This window comes from Arvicola amphibius, chromosome 8, assembly GCF_903992535.2.
Source record: "Arvicola amphibius chromosome 8, mArvAmp1.2, whole genome shotgun sequence".
Classification (NCBI taxonomy): Eukaryota; Metazoa; Chordata; class Mammalia; order Rodentia; family Cricetidae; genus Arvicola; species Arvicola amphibius.
Genome location: NC_052054.1, coordinates 94,641,523 through 94,654,987, shown reverse-complemented (window position 1 = coordinate 94,654,987; position 13,465 = coordinate 94,641,523). Strand labels below are relative to the sequence as shown.

Below are 13,465 nucleotides of genomic sequence, written 5' to 3'. Positions count from 1 at the left end.
AAACCATGAAGCTACCCTTTGTAACAGAGGCCAAAGCAAATTGCCACTTGGCAACATAGGAGGTGTTTGTTAATTTTACAACTCTAAATGTGAGTTACTTTGGTGATACTTATTTCCGCATGAGGAGTCATATAACTGAGCAGTTATAACAAGGTTTCAGAAGCAACAATTTAAGGGAGTTTCAGAAATAAGAGAATTGGAAATGACAAAAAAAGCTTAGGGAAATGATTTAAAGTTTCAAATAGAGTTACTAGGAATAAAATAGGTCAAAACCTAGATCTCACACGGTCCCCTGTCCCATGTAAAGAGGACAATGATGATCAGTCTCCAAAAGTAGAAAGAAGAAAAAAGAAAGAGGCCCTCAGGTGCAGTGAACCTCTTTGATCTTATTGAGAGGAGGGTTTATAAGGATCTGTTGGCGAGGTAGGAGGAGAAGAGAAAACATGAATGAGAATGACGGTCATTGATGCTGGGTATAGCTTTCATGTTTTCCTAAGTCACAAGATCATGTGCTTTCCACAATCCTCCCTTCTCACTTCTGTCTGTTATGAGCTAGGTAACAATTTCCATATTGCTCTATTAAGAATGTACCCCCATTCCTGATTATTATCCCAGTTGCTTTTATTAAAGAAGAAGTCTGAGGGAAGACAGAAGGAGTGGCCTTGAAAGATAGCTCGGTGGATTAACGTGTTTGCTTCAGAGGCATGAGGACTAGAGTTAGGATCCCCAAGAGTCCACACAAAAGGAGAGCAAGCATGGCAGCCTCTTGGAATCCCTTCGCTGGGGAAACAGACACAGGAATCTTGAGGGTGAGCCATCCAGCTAGATTCTCTGGAGTGGTTAAGCTTTGCATCCAGGGAGAGATTCTACGTTAGAGAATAAAGTGGAAAGCAACGGACAAAGACACGTAATACCGACTTCAGGTGTGCGTGCGCATGCGCGCGCACACACACACACACACACACACACACACACACACACCACACAAACACACACAGAATGCATTAACACATGCAAACACGCACTCACACAAATGCATACACAACATTGGTTATAGAGCGAAACATTCAGCTTTACGTTCATAGAAAATAGAGGATATGACAATGAACTTGCAAGTAGATGAGACAAGACAGCAGTAACTTACTAAGATATGTATCACTTCAGACATTCTTGGCTTCCATAATTTTGGTGTTTTGGATGTAATCTACTAAAAAAGCTACATTTTAACATTTGGAATAAGATGAAATGTGTTTAAGATTTAAAAGGTCCTATTTTTTAAGAGGAAAGTTTTTAAGTAACGTATTACCATGCGAAATAAATAATAATAAAATAATAGAAAAATGCAAATGCCAGGCAATTACCCTCACAAAGAAGTACAGATAGTTGTCCTTTAAAGAAATATTGCTTTAAAGGGCAGAAGAAGGAAAAGAAATGCTTCTTATCTATCAGTTTTTTTTTAACTATGGCTTTTTCTTTGTATCTAGAGATGCGTTGACAGCTTTTGAATTCATAAGATATTTTTGTTCTAGGCACACTGTATATGCCATCTTATATGATACAAGAGTGTCATATTCTCTTCCCTTTTATCTCCAGAAACTCGGGCATTGGCTCATTTTAGAGTCTTTACACTCCATGCTTGCTCATTGGGGATTCTCCAAAATATGGAAATGCTAAATAAAGAAATTTCAGATGAAGAGTGGAACGATGTAATTTGGATTATTTATTATTTGAGTAGAATTCCTGGACTCTTTTGTGATAAGTGTTCTGTTAGACTTTTCATTCTACCTATGTCATCCCGTCAGAAGAACAGCAATATTGCTTTTCTTTCTAAGGCTGGAACATTTTTTAAACTGCCCTCATTTTAGCAAAGCACCTTTTAAAATCTCAAACACATTTCAGTTTACTCCAAATGTTAGAATGTTCAAGTATTTTTAGTAGATTATGTCCAAAATATGAGAACCATGGAAGCCAAAAAAGCCTAAAGTGGTATGTGTCTTAGCTAGTTCATGACCGTGCCTCATCTACTTTCTATGAATGTTAATCTGGTTCTCTCAGTCTATAACCGATGCCATCTCTGGTTCTCTACATTTAATATACTTCAACCCTGGCTCTGCCTCATGCAGGATACCAGATGTAAATTGACAAAACGATAATAGCAAAAAACCTTCTATTTTCTATGATACTGGGTAATTGTCTCATAGTATATACTGCCTTCAAATACAATCAGGCCTTCCTTCTAAAGGCAACACATTCTTGAATACCAAAGAGGCAAATTTGTTTTAGGTTATTTAATCCCATGATTGCATTTTGTTCTGTTTAAATATGGAACACGTTTAAATGTAGAATAATTGTGTATACATTTTCTGTAGTAACAAAGAGGTTGATAGAACCATGGTTAGGTCTGTGAACCAATTCTTTTCCTTCCCTGCTCTTAAAATTCTAAGTCAATAGTTATTAAAGCCCCTGGCGTAGCTTCTGCAGCTTCGTTGAATCTGTTTCTCTACGGTGCTTAATGCCTGATCAGCCTGATACCTACCCAGCTCCTGTCAGTGTCTCAGAAAGTTGATGTTATTTTCATCACCAATAAATTATATATGTTGCATTTATGTCCACATATTTTGCTGGGAACTATATAAAAGACCACAAATGTACGGTTGCTTTTTCTCTTTGTCAGTCTATAACTTTGTAAATGTCTGTGACTATATAGAGAGAGTACTAAAACATCACAGAACATAGAAGTGAGTCATAAAATAAAGGTACCATGAACCAAGTACATATTAAGCACCTTCTTTGTGGCCCACATCTAAATCAAAAAGTTTTATGAAGGGAATCACATCATAGCTTTACAAATGAGATGCTGCTAGGCCAAAATAAATTAACTAACTTGCCCAAAGTTATTCTGCTAGTATACCTGAGAAGAAGTATGATTGGCTCCAGTAGTAAGCACCAGCTCCTCTCCTCTACACAAAGCAGTGTGTGATCCTAACCCTGGAAAAATGCAAAAGGACATATATGCTATGGAGTTACTGGCTAAAGAGGGAATTAAAGGTAGATTAAAGACCACCAGCCAGAAGGTGAAAACTATATAGCAATCACCAAAGCTGCTGTTGACTTTATAGATGCTGAGATTGAAACATGACCCCACATACACTGGTCTCAACAAGTTCTTGGTGAACCATTGTTGATTTGACTGGGTAGGGGTGGGTGAGAGGGCTTGGAATATTTGAATCAGTTGCATACTGTGAACTCTTCTCTCCCTGAAGAAGCCGAGGCAGTTGTTGAATCCAAAATGGAGAACAAACCCACCTCCTCAGAATTGCAGAAGATGCAAGAAAAAGAGAAACTGAGCAAAGAGCCAGACTCGGGAGTGCCCGTGGTTCTCATTACAACCCTTCTGGTTATTCCTGTGGTTGTCCTGCTGGCCATTGTCATGTTTATTCGATGGAAAAAATCAAGGGCCTTTGGAGGCAAGTAAAATGAGCCCCTTGGATTTGGACCCTACCTTGGAAAGCATGTCTGGCCTAATTACCATTAGGAACTTTGTCATATCTGTCTGTTTGGTTTGGCTTGACTTAGTTTGATTTACATGCTGTCTACCTTCTTATGATATTATTATCTGTGTCTTGAAAGGTGACTATAAATAATATTGAATATAAAATCTGTTTGGAACCTCTGAAATTTAGGTAGTTTGCTTCGACTATAACTTCACTCATTGCCTTTAAACAGTTGGCTTAAGCCCAAATAATATCACCTTAGAAAGCTGTGAAGTTGTAGATCTACTATAAACCATCTTGCAGATCAGGGAGAAGAAAATACCTGCTGTTAGGAATGGACCAGAACTCGCAATACTTGGGTTAGGCATCTTGAGGTTGTATTCTTCCCCTATCAGGTTGACTCTAGCTTCTAGCTGCATGACATTGGGCAAGTTACTTAATCTCTCTAAACCAGATTCTTCATGGATAAAATGAGAATAAAATATGAGGTTTGTGAAAGTGAGCTAGAGCAATGGACACTACGCATTTGCCACAGTATCTGGTACCTGCTATGTCACCAGTGTCATTAGCAAGTATAAAAAGTAATGTCGTCCATAGACCAAAAGAGATGCCCATCTCAAGCCTCTGCTTTACCCAGAATCCTCCTGTCCTAGCAAACCACTTGGTTTTTAAATAGTCATAAATTTGACCATTAGATTTCCTAACTGAATGAGGCAGGGTCCAGTACCATAAGTCAGTATCTTTAAAAATAATTGTCATAATTTGAGGCCCCTTCAGTGATATTGAATGAATAATTGATATCATTTTTATATCACACTTTTCAGTAGCAGCCTCTGGATCCTAAGGCAGATAGACATCTATAGTTGTATCTGGGAGGGAATCTGTGGAGCACTGTGGGAGGCAGCATTTGATCAGGAAACAGAGTCTGGTCTCTATTTGAGGACAGGCAGCCAATGGCAGGGATTCAGGTACCCATGACAAAAGCCTTAACACAAAAAAAGACCCTGAAACAAAGAATGGAGGATTCCATTTAATGAGTTATGGAAATAATGTTTCTTGGATTCTTTAACTCTTTATTTATTTCATATAAATCTTTGAAAAAATGTAATTAGCTCTTCCCATAAAGGACTGTTATGAACCTGGAATTGTCATGAATAGAAAGAAAACCGGCCGTGTCGTGAGACATAGACTTTAAGAGAACAAATGTGTTATATGTGGTATTGATTGGATGTGCCCAGCACAGACAGCACTTCTTGATACTAGTTGCTGAATAAGATAATTGTTGGAAAGAGTCGGATGAGTAGAGGAAACTCACACAATAGGCGACACACAAAAGATGATATGAAAACTTCAACCAAAGATGGAAATGAGGTAAAAATGACAAAGGATGTCAGTGGGGGGTGGGGCCTCGGCATATGGCAGGACTCTTGGATATTTAAGCAGGACAGGAAGTGACTACTGGTCAAGAAAGCCTTCATTCCCATTTGCTATTAGGGACATGTGACATGGAACTGAAGCCTAAGGCTGTGTGGGAAGGGAGCAACATTGTGCCCCTATGTGTTATTTAAGAAAAGTGTAATTCTATGCAGTTCTGTGACATTTAATTGAAAAGGTAGATTAGCCTGCTAACTATTTTCAAGGATTGTTTTTCATAAATGGGTTTTTATCAAAAAAGGAGGGAGGGAGGGAGGGAGGGAGACAGACAGAGAGAGAGAGAGAGAGAGAGAGAGAGAGAGAGAGAGAGAGAGAGAGAGAACCCTCCTAAAGTTTGGTTTGCATTGATTGCACTCACCCTGGTTGTGTACTCCACTGAGAGTCGGCCCGGACACCCAGCTAGGCACGGGGCACACAGGACTGGCCAAGGAAGGCACCGCGTTCTTTGTGGATCTGAGTCTATTCTTGGCTTTCTTGCAGTTCTTTCTCCATGTTGTTTTCTATCTGTCAGCTGCCATCTGCCTTTCAGCTCTTGTCGTGAGGCTGCTGGGTACCCTGATACTTCTCTGAGTATAGCCCCGTGAAAGAATGATGAGAGAGAGAACACAGCAGGGGACAAGTGGATTCCTTTGGGAGCTCTACCTCTCCATAAAAAAAGAAAAATCGACTTCTCTTACAGATGGGAGCCTCAGGGGAAAGGGCTGAGGTCTCCTTAAGTGCATGGGAATTATTTGGGGTTTCAGGTCATTTGCCTTCACATCAGCTTCCTATGAAGGAGGTTATGTAGATCCAAAGCAGGATTGTATGCTTCTATTAACAGAAAAAGAAATGTCCCTGAAGTTTTTAGCAAAAGCTTCCATTTTTTACACTATTTTGCTAACTTAATTCTATCCCAGTACAAATACGAGGGGGGGGTGGGAGCATGAACACTAACCAGCGTGTTTCTATCCCTTCATGTAACACTCCCTATTATACATCACAGATATGGGAAGATGGATACTGACCTACTGACCTCTCATTCCTCAGAGTGGGAGGGACCTGAGGCTTGAGAAATTAGTTTGTCAAAATTACAGCCTATAAGAGGCAAGAGGCAAGGCAAGATACTACCCCTGATATACATCTCAATTTCAACCATTTCAGCCCCCTTTATGCTCCTCAATGATATATAGCCTTTTCTAAAATCGCATGTAAATAAAACTTTTTAGTCTCTTGTGAGTTCCTGACTTCATGTTGACAGCTGAGCCCTTAGATAGAGGAGGGTGATTGGGACACATTTAAAATGTGCCATCTTTTTGTTTGTCTTTTGCTTTGGTTTTTTTTTTTTTTGTTTTGTTTTGTTTTGTTTTGTTTTGTTTTTCCGTTTTGTTTAAAGCAGATTCTGAACACAAACCCGAGCCAAGTTCTGGAAGAGTCCTCGGAAGATTCAGAGGTATGCCTGTGACCTTCAGAATCTCATGTTTGGTTCAGAGTCAACAAGCTTGTGTCTTGTGAAGAACAAGGCCCTGTTTTGTATTTTGATCATGAAAATTCAGCACCTGGTGGGCAGTGTCGCCAGCCCTCAGTGTAAAAGTGAAGACCTTGAAGCATGGGCCTGGCAACACAGTTCAGGCCTTGTTTCTTTTTTCCTATTTGCCTTTCCGGATTATCTCGTTCCTTTTCCCTGCCGTCCTCTGTTTGCGTTTGTCTTTGGTAAACTTGCTGTCACGGGTACTGGAGTGTCAGACCTTGTCTTAGGGAAGAAGACCTTTTCGTAAAGTCATTGAAATGAACAGCAGTTTAGGAGTTGCCGGTCCAGGAGGGGTGTAGAGAAACAGTAGGAATAATGGATCTGAAATGTGCCTGCAGAAACATATTCTGGTGGAGCTTAGAATCTCATTGTTTACTTTGGTAGAGTCTGTTGAGTAGTGTCCGTCTGGTTAAGACAAATCTCTTTGAATATCACTCTTTAAAAAAACATTCGACCATTTCCCATTCCCTACTTCTTTCCTTGTTTAAAATGTTTGAAAATTTACAAGGGAAGGGAACAGGCTCGTTTGTGCACATTTTACCTGTACAATGTCATTTGTTTTTTTTTTTTTTTTTCCAGGAAAAGGAAGTGGAGGCTTAAACCTAGGAAATTTCTTTGCAAGCCGGCGTAAAGGCTACAGCAGAAAAGGGTTTGACCGCCTTAGCACAGAGGGCAGCGACCATGAGAAAGACGAAGATGATGGGAGTGAATCAGAAGAGGAGTACTCGGCCCCGCTGCCCGCACCTGCGCCTTCCTCCTGAACGCCAGGCGCTCCTCTCGGCGGAGTGAGGTTTACCAAGGATGCCCAGATTCCTTTCCTTTTAGTGCGTGTAAAGTTCTGTGCATTTGATTGTAAGCTGTACTAGTCTGTGTGGGACTGTACACACCTTATTTACTTCATTCGGTTACGTTGGCTTCTGTGTCTAGGTGAGGGGTTGCCTAACAGTTCACTACAGTGCCATTGTCTTTATATGAACTTAGAGTAGAGAAACCGCCCTCCTCTTCCACCGCCGCACTCCCACCCCAGGATGGAAGTTTTGCTCCTTTACACTGGGGGACTTTTTTGTGGATGTAAATAGCCCCCTTCTCTGCTTGAACACACAGTGTTTTCCCGACCCGCGCCCGTTGCCAGTGTCTTTCTTTGGTGCCTTTCCTGTTCAGCATTCTCAGCCCGTGGCAGTAAAGAGAACCTTTGCGCTGCACAACGAAAAGCTGCTAGATCTCCTTCTATTTTTTTAAAATCACTAACATTATATTGCGATGAGAGAAATTTTAAAAAGTCTCTATTTAAATTCTTTTTTTAAATTTCTCTTCAGTTGGTGTGTTTCCGGGATGTCTTATTTTTAGATGGTTACACTGTTAGAACACTATTTTTCGGAATCTGAATGTAATTTGTGTAATAAAGTGTTTTCAGAGCATTAGCAGTCCGAGTGTATTTTGTGATTTTTTTTCTGCATACTTAAAACACTTTGTGAACATCTTTTAATAATTACACAAATCAGAGAGTAGAACTAGTTCATTCTTTTCGACCAAAATAAATGCTTTGTGTAAAATGCAGATGATAATTTTATGTGGCCAAGCTATATTAAAAACTATGATTATTCAAACATGGGAAAAAAAACAAGTTCTCTTTGAGAAATCATGACGCATTTCACATATAGTACTTCAAAAGGTAAAAACGGCTAATTGGAGGGAGCCTATGTCTCAGAGGTCAAACACAAATTAATCCATCAGCATAGTTGACTATTGTTCTATTTCTTTAAAGAATTACTTGACCCCAGGGTCAAAGGTCCTTGTGATACAGGGGAAGTCCTCACACTGACTTCCGATTACTTTCTGAGAATATTTTTAATGCTACATAAGTGTAACTTAGGGAGAACCTGGTAGCTTTCCAACCTAAATGATTTGACTCTAGAAACCTTCTATCAAAATGCCCAGTTGTATTTCAGACATCTTAGGAGTTGAGCTACTAAGGTACTTGCTCAAAAATGTTATTGTTTAAAGTCTTATTGGATTGTTTTTTTCTCCTTTGTGATTAGATCTAATCGGAAGTGTTCCACACTTCTATATGTTAAACTCACCCTCAAGTAAAAGCATCATGTTTTTGATTCCTGTGTTTTCTCAAATGAAAAAAACAATCCATTCTCTCTCTCTCTGACCATCCTTTTATGTTCTTCTCACCACATTGTTCTTGAGACTCCTAGAAGAACAGTGTTTGGGTGTTTGTGAGCATGTTCAACTCTGCCTTAGGACTTTTTATTGCAAAGCAGAATTAGTCCAGTACACAAGATGCCTGTGATGTAGACTGGCTTGGATGCAATCCAAACTTTCTTACACCGAAGAAGTTAGTCTGTTGACACCAGAGCCATCTTTCCCGGCTCAAAATTGGATAATCAGCTCCATTTGCTATAATTTTTAAATATATACACCTGATCATATCTGAGCAGTTTTGTGGGGGAGTAATTGATACAAAGAGATCAAAGTGATAAAAATACAGGGGGGGACAAGGAAAAGGAAGTAGCTTATTAAAGTGGAATAATTGATACAAGCCTGTGAAACCTGCTCATGAACAACAAATTTGGCTCCAGATTTTCTAGTAGCTCATTAAATAATACTTGATTACTTACATAATTCATGAGTTCATTAAACATTTAGTATTCTTAATATTATGATCAAAACAATTGACTCCCAAGTGTCTTCAGAGACATAGTGCCATAGTGCCACATAAGGTAATTTGAATTCTTCAGCAGTAGAGGCAGAGTAGACAAATACATTTTGAAGATCTGTTTGTGTGTGTGTGTGTGTGTGTGTGTCTTTTTTTTTTCTTTTTACATTTATCGAGATTTTCTTTTTACATTTTTATTTTATTTTTTCTTTTTACATTTATTACAGGGTTTCTCTGTTTAATAGTCCTAGCTATCCTGGAACTAGCTCTTGTAGACCAGGCTAGCTTTGAACTCACAGAGATCCACCTACCTGCCTCCCAAGTGCTGGGATTAAAGGTGTGCACCACCACCTCCCGGCTCACGTGTATCTCTTAACATAAACAAGTAGCATCAGAAGTAGGAAATCTCAGAAAACATTTTCCCAGACATTGTAACCCTACACTACTTCACCCCAAGCAGTCTACTTCTGTGACTTAAACAACGGTAGGAAGGAGAAACAAATGACTTGTGTTGACTCCAGGCAATCTCTCCACTGACTGTTGACTGACTTGTTTTTAGCTGAACTTTATCGAGTCAATTAGAGATTGCTCTGCCTGAGACACACCCTAAAGGAAAGGATCCCCAGCCCTCAGTTGACAGAGAAATTTAAGAGCTTTGTTACTCTTTCAGACACCCATATGTACTGCAGTTGGCCTTTAATGGATTTCAGCAGAGATTGATGGTCTTAGGTTTTCTGTAGATGGGTCTAAAGTAAAGCCAGGGTTGAAAGTCACTGCCTTGGAGAATGGCCATTTCTGTCCACCAGTTACACACAGGTGACTCTATTTTCCCTCCGTTATAATTTACAGATGATTTGAAAGGAAAGAAATTTTGAAGTAATTTTTCAAACTTTTTCTTCTACAATTTTACACACTCTGGGTGCCTTAATTGTTCAGTGTGTTATGTTGGCTATTAAAATGGTATGATTGACTAATTAAGAAGCATAGGTAAACATCTGTGGGTTTGTTTATATTGTAAACAAATTGGTCAGAGAGTATTACTTGGAGAGGTTAAATTAATGGCTTTGTCATTCACTGAGTTGGGCCTAAATTATTATATGCATAAATGTTTTTCGTTCTTAGCTTCCTTCCTTTTTTTTATTAAACCAGTATCTTCTTTCGCATGCATCCCTAAACTTTAACCTGAATTTTCTATAAATCAAATATCTAAGACAGTAACAATGAAAGTCATGGACTTTGCATTAGCATTTATTCGACAGTCAGCTAAACTATAATTCATTGTTGATGTATCCTACAGCAAAGAAGACTTAAACATTGGGTGGCTGAGAGCAGGAAATACTCATTACAAAGCCCCACAGCTTTGGTTTCACTTTTTGGATTGTGAGCCAAAGAGTTGAATTACGAAGGAACACCTTTGGTCATTAGGCCTCCTGTTCCATGGCCCATCTCCAAGAAATACATTGTGCAGAGAGTAGCTGAGCTTAACATGCTGTCAGACCAAATCGTATTTCCAAATAAATGGGGCAATAAAGTGGTACTTTTTACTCAGAAACCACCCACTCCTGTACCTCATACTCAGGACACAAACACACACACACACACACACACACACACACACAAGTCTCATCTGTAAGGTTTTTCTTCAATTCCAGAACTTTCCAGTAACTTCTGTTTAGCCTTGAACACTGAGTATCCTTCCACCAGGGAAAGTAGCTTCAGTGTGTGCAAGAGCTTCAGAGATATCAGAGCCTCCTTTTAGAAGACTGTCCAACAAGGAAGTGGAAATAAAATACCAAGTTACAAAGGAGTGATGGAAAAAATGGGATATGAGATATCAAGTGGGGTAGGTGGTGGGAGGACAGGGTAGATAATGGAATATAGGCAGGTTTAACTAACACTTAAGGCCTTTTGAAAACAAACAAACAAAAGCTATGGTAAGTATCACTGTAGAAGCCTCCTAAAATATATGCATATAAAAGGAATTTAAACAGTTACCCCATAATCAGGAACAATACCCCAAATCAAAGACCTTCAGATAAAACCCCCAGTACTAGGAATGGGTGACTTCCTTTGAAGTTGTTTGCCAATGGAGTCTTATAGAGGTCCACTCCACCAAAGATAACAGGCTACTGTCAAAAATAATGTCAATTGGTTAGCCTCCAGAATTTGTGGTAAGAACCTATTGCTAAAGACAATACATACTTGTCGTAGAACATTAAAAAAAATCAAGTTGGAACTACAGGGAAACCCTGTATCGAAAAACCAAAAAAAAAAAAAAATCAAGTTGGTACTCAACAGAAAGCTTCACCTGTATTGACTAGTGTTCATAGGGCTAGAGGGCTAGTTATGTCAATGGAGGAGCATCAGCCTCACCCAGTGTGAAGTTTGTGAGGTTCATTTACAACTTGCCTGAGCTAGGTGCAATAGTGGCATGAATACCCAACTATATTGGGGGGAGGGAGATCAACCATAACAGAAGCAAATTGTCTTCTACCAGAACAATGAAAGACAGGTGTCTCTCCATGGAGATGGGAGCAGAGACTTTGCAGAGGCATAGAGGGCTTGAGGGTGGTAAATCCCATATGCAGCTCTGTTCCCCTACAGTCTCAGTGTTGTAAATCCCAATGAAGGTAGACATGTTGGCTTTCTTAGCAGGAGCTTTCTAGTTCTAACTGCTAGCAAATGTTATCACTTTGACAACTGTCCCATCCTGCATTTCCTAGCTCCCTGAGGCTTTCGAAAGTCTTTAACCCCCTTGCTCCAGACTCTGAGGACAGTTAAAATGACCCACCTGCTTCCCTGACCCTTCTGCTCTCCTGCCCCCCCCCCACTTCCCTGACCCACCTGCTCTCCTGCCCCCCCCCCGCTTCCCTGACCCACCTGCTCTCCTGCCCCCCATTCCCTGACCCACCTGCTCTCCTGGTCCATCTGCTTCTCTGAACCACCTGCTCTCCTGCCCCCACACCCCCTGCTTCTCTGACCCAACTGCTCCCCTGACCCACCTGCTTCTCTGCTGCTGTAGCTTCCCAATGAATGTCTCTTGGAGTTGAAGGCTGAGACAAAGGGATGGAGTAGTGAGGAAGGATATGGGAGAGCTGCTGGTCCTCTGAAGATGGGGCAGAGGGGAAGAGGGGAGCATAGCAGGTGTTCTGCAGAGGTGGGGATGAAAGTGGAAATTTGCATTTGGAGGAGAGGAGGGAGAATGAAAATCTACATCCCTGGTTTAAGATTATGTTTTTATAATCCTCATTGTGGAAGGGAAGCTTACATATTTTCAGACTGGACAGAAACAAAAGCAGATACATGTAGAACAAAGAAGTACTGAGTTAGAAAAGAACATTTTATCTCAAAGGAAAATGGGCCTAGAGATATCAGGCATGAATAATAGATGCTTAGACCCAGCAGAGCCTATGCAGCATCTCCTCACAGGCAGAAGCTTAGTGATTTATCCCAAGTCCCTATTGCAATCTATGTAAAATTTCTAAGTGTTAGCTATCTTTATTTGTAGGCCAGTGTTTGAGACTTATGGCTGGGAAAACTCTTGGGTCCTCTTTAGAGGCCAGTAAATGTATCACGTTAAATTCAAATTAAAACAAAACATTAAAATTACAAAAAAAAATTATTGCAGCGTCACAGGAGGAGGACCTTAGAGGTCAGATTTTACCTCCTTAATCTAATATAAAAATCGCTAAAGTGAATCTCTGAAGTTTTCCTGATGCCGTTTTGGTTGAGCTTAGCTGCATGGTAACATGAGCCCCTGTTCCTTCAAGGCACAAGTCCCTATGGGATCCACGATTCCACAGTTTAAATGTGGATCTGTGGAGCATTGCACCTTTTTCTTTAAAATGACACTTCAGTTAGGTTAATATAGATATAGGAGGAGATGGTAACTGTGGCCTCGACAGGTAGGCCAACATTAGCAAAATAAACAGAGGAGAGAATTGCCTGGTCTCAGTTCAAGGAAGCAGAGTCCATATGTAGCTGCGAGAGTAACTGGAATCACAGTGTACTCACACAAATAGAGGCCGAGAGAGAAGAAATTTAGCATCATTTAATTTTAGTTCAGAATAGTACTGGGCCTGTGTCTCTGTTTTGAGATTGCAGAAGAGACAAGAGAAGGCTGGGAGGTACAGGAATGTGTATAACATAACAAATATAATATAATAATATAAAATGTAATAAACAAAACAGGTTTGTTTATCTCCAGGTAGGGAATAACTTCCTAAATCTCCCTAAGTGGTGTTACCAGCCCAGTTCCCAGATGAGAGCAGGGTACCAGCAGTTCAACTTCATTCTTTCTCCTCTCTGTCACAGAGTTAGGGGCTAGTTTTTACATTTGCATCCCTTTACAATATTCGTTTTTCA

At 40.1% G+C, this 13,465-nt stretch overlaps 1 protein-coding gene across 12 annotated transcripts in view; it reads left to right on the top strand.

Moving 5' to 3' along the window:
• Positions 1 to 7,859, top strand: part of Pam (peptidylglycine alpha-amidating monooxygenase) — a 289,362-nt gene extending 281,503 nt beyond the window's left edge. For 4 of the 12 annotated variants that reach the window (XM_038338639.2, XM_042055491.1, XM_038338640.2 and 1 more), the window contains 3 exons: positions 3,264 to 3,467; positions 6,304 to 6,357; positions 7,015 to 7,859. In XM_038338639.2, the coding sequence (XP_038194567.1) occupies positions 3,264 to 3,467; positions 6,304 to 6,357; positions 7,015 to 7,196 (440 nt within the window). In that variant the 3' untranslated portion in view covers positions 7,197 to 7,859. The remainder of the gene's footprint in view (positions 1 to 3,263; positions 3,468 to 6,303; positions 6,358 to 7,014) is intronic. The other 8 variants (XM_038338643.2, XM_038338649.2, XM_042055489.1 and 5 more) reach the window with 4 other exon arrangements.
• Positions 7,860 to 13,465: the final 5,606 nt, after the last annotated feature.